Here is a 2,332-nt window from a genome sequence, read left to right as displayed (position 1 = left end):
GAGGGACAATATTGACGGTACACACACACAAAAATAATAAAATTAAAAAAAAAAAAAGAATGGACTTGACAGCCACACCTCCAGTGTCTTATCAAAATATTCCTCCCATGCACTTACAAGATTTTCATTAAGAGGCATCTGGGAGAATGTTATTTTCGCATCTCTACACCAGACTCCCCCTTCTTCCTGGGTGCTAGAGTAAGCAGAAGCTGATGGGGAAGTGAGGCCTGGGAGGTAGAGGAGGGGGAATAAAGGGAAGTTTGATACAAAGACCTCTGAGGCGGGGCCGTGGGAGAGGCAAACCAGCAGAAGTCAGCCAGCCAGCTGGCCAGCTCAGTCCTCTGTCATCTGCCAGAATCTGTAGAGCCATGAGCCTAACAGTGGACTTACAAGGTAAGAAAGATGAGCAGGCAAGGAGTTATATAGACCTACACCAGAGGCCTGAGAGGGCAGATAGCTTGTTTAGGAGAGCCAAACTGGATTCCCCTGGGCTGGGTGTAAGGGTCTATGAACCTTTGTGCTCCCTCAGGAGGAAAAGCTTTCGGACAGTTGAAAGCCCAACAGGAAGAACGGCTGGAAGAAATCAACAAGGTAAAAGGAGGCACTAAGCAGGCAAGACCTGGAGAAGGAAGTGCTGGGCTGTTGGGAATAGGGTGTCTGCCCTGGCCCTTACCGCCTCCTGCCATCCCAAACAGCAATTCCTGGAGGATCCCAAATACAGCAGTGATGAGGACCTGCCCTGCAAACTGGAAACGTTCAAGAGTGAGCAGGGAAATGGGGAAGGGTGGGGAGAAGGAGAGGAGAGGGGACACTGAAGTACAAAATTTACTTTTGTGGTGGGGAGAGGAGATTGCCTCTACAGCCCCCACTGGGTATAGGCCCTATCCTTGGCCTGCACATCTCATTTTGTCCTCTAGGTCTTCACACCTTAAAAAGACCTTCAATCTACTATTCTCTGCGCCCAACTACTACCTTCCCACCCTGGGTTTCTTCCGTATTTTCTCCCTATTTAACATCCTTTCAGCAACCATCCTCAATCCCTGTCCAGCCTACCCAGTGATTACTCTCCTGGCTTTTTCTCTCCCTCTCCCACCCAGAGAAATACATGGAATTCGACCTGAATGGAAATGGAGATATCGGTGAGAAAAGGGTGATATGGGGGAGTGTGCAGGCCTAGGAAGGACAGATTTGCCTGAAGTACTCTCCTATCAGTTAGAGGAAGGGAAATAGAAACAGGGAGTTTGGGGGAGGGGGCAGAGAAGAAAGAGGCTGACTGTCCTTCCCTCCTCCCTTCCTCTGCCACTAGACATTATGTCTCTGAAGCGAATGATGGAAAAACTTGGGGTTCCCAAGACCCATCTGGAACTAAAGAAATTAATCCAGGAGGTGTCCAGTGGTTCTGGAGAGACATTCAGTTACCATGACTTCCTCAGGATGATGCTAGGCAAGAGATCTGCCATCCTAAAAATGTAAGGGTCCAGATCAAGCCTCCCCTGTACTCAGCTGTCTCCGTGTCCCTTCCCATTTCTAAGCTCACCTTCCACATGTGCTTCAGCTTCAGTTTCTTCCATCCTTAGACACTTCCAAGATCACACACATCTCCATCCATGGTTCTGGTCCTCACAGCCTCTAGTGTTCTGATTTCTCCACCCTTATAATTCCAAAGAGTCTAATTATAACTACTCTCTCAAGAGGAATGCTCCCTGATTGCCTAAATATTTTTGCATCTCAACCAGGATCCTGATGTATGAAGAAAAAGCAAGAGAACAGGAGAAGCCAACTGGTCTTCCACCCAAGAAAGCTATCTCTGAGCTGCCCTGATTTGGGAGAGGTGGGATTGAAGAAACTACTAATGTCTCGATACAGACGACAAAATTGTGAGCCAGAGTCAAATTGTAAATTCAATAAATCACCCTCCTTTTGTAGGAGCTATCTAGCTAGCTTTTCCTTTTTATTTTTACTTCGTCTGCCAAGTAAATTGCAATTTATTAAAGGACTAATTCGGAAAGTCTATTTTCGCATGTACTTCCTTCCAGCTGTGGGCCAGCAATGTGTTTGCTATCACATTGAAGCTCAGATCACAAGGTATCCACCATGGTATCTGTATGATAGGGGACGTTCACTTTCACTCTCTGCTCTGCACTTTGCATTAGTTTTTAAAGGAAAACTAATTTCTTTTAAAAACTAATGCAAAGTGCAGAGCAGCGCGTGAAAGTCTAACAGCTTTTCATGTTACTTTTATAGCACCTCCATTTTATTGTTTCTTCATGTCTTCTAATAACTTTTTTAGAAAATAATTTTCTGTGGGGATGAGTAAAAGTTTACAAAGAAA

The 2,332-nt window shown here is 45.6% G+C and overlaps 1 protein-coding gene across 1 annotated transcript; it reads left to right on the top strand.

Moving 5' to 3' along the window:
- Window positions 1-368: 368 nt before the first annotated feature.
- Window positions 369-1,821, top strand: AIF1 (allograft inflammatory factor 1). Its single transcript, XM_006896196.1, has 6 exons — window positions 369-393; window positions 530-591; window positions 696-762; window positions 1,098-1,139; window positions 1,307-1,469; window positions 1,737-1,821. The coding sequence occupies exons 1-6, from the start codon at window positions 369-371 to the stop codon at window positions 1,819-1,821; spliced, it is 444 nt and encodes a 147-aa protein (XP_006896258.1).
- Window positions 1,822-2,332: the final 511 nt, after the last annotated feature.

Source organism: Elephantulus edwardii, unplaced genomic scaffold (assembly GCF_000299155.1).
Source record: "Elephantulus edwardii isolate Elephantulus edwardi_28Jun2011 unplaced genomic scaffold, EleEdw1.0 scaffold00184, whole genome shotgun sequence".
NCBI lineage: Eukaryota > Metazoa > Chordata > Mammalia > Macroscelidea > Macroscelididae > Elephantulus > Elephantulus edwardii.
This window is presented reverse-complemented; position numbering and strand designations above follow the sequence as displayed.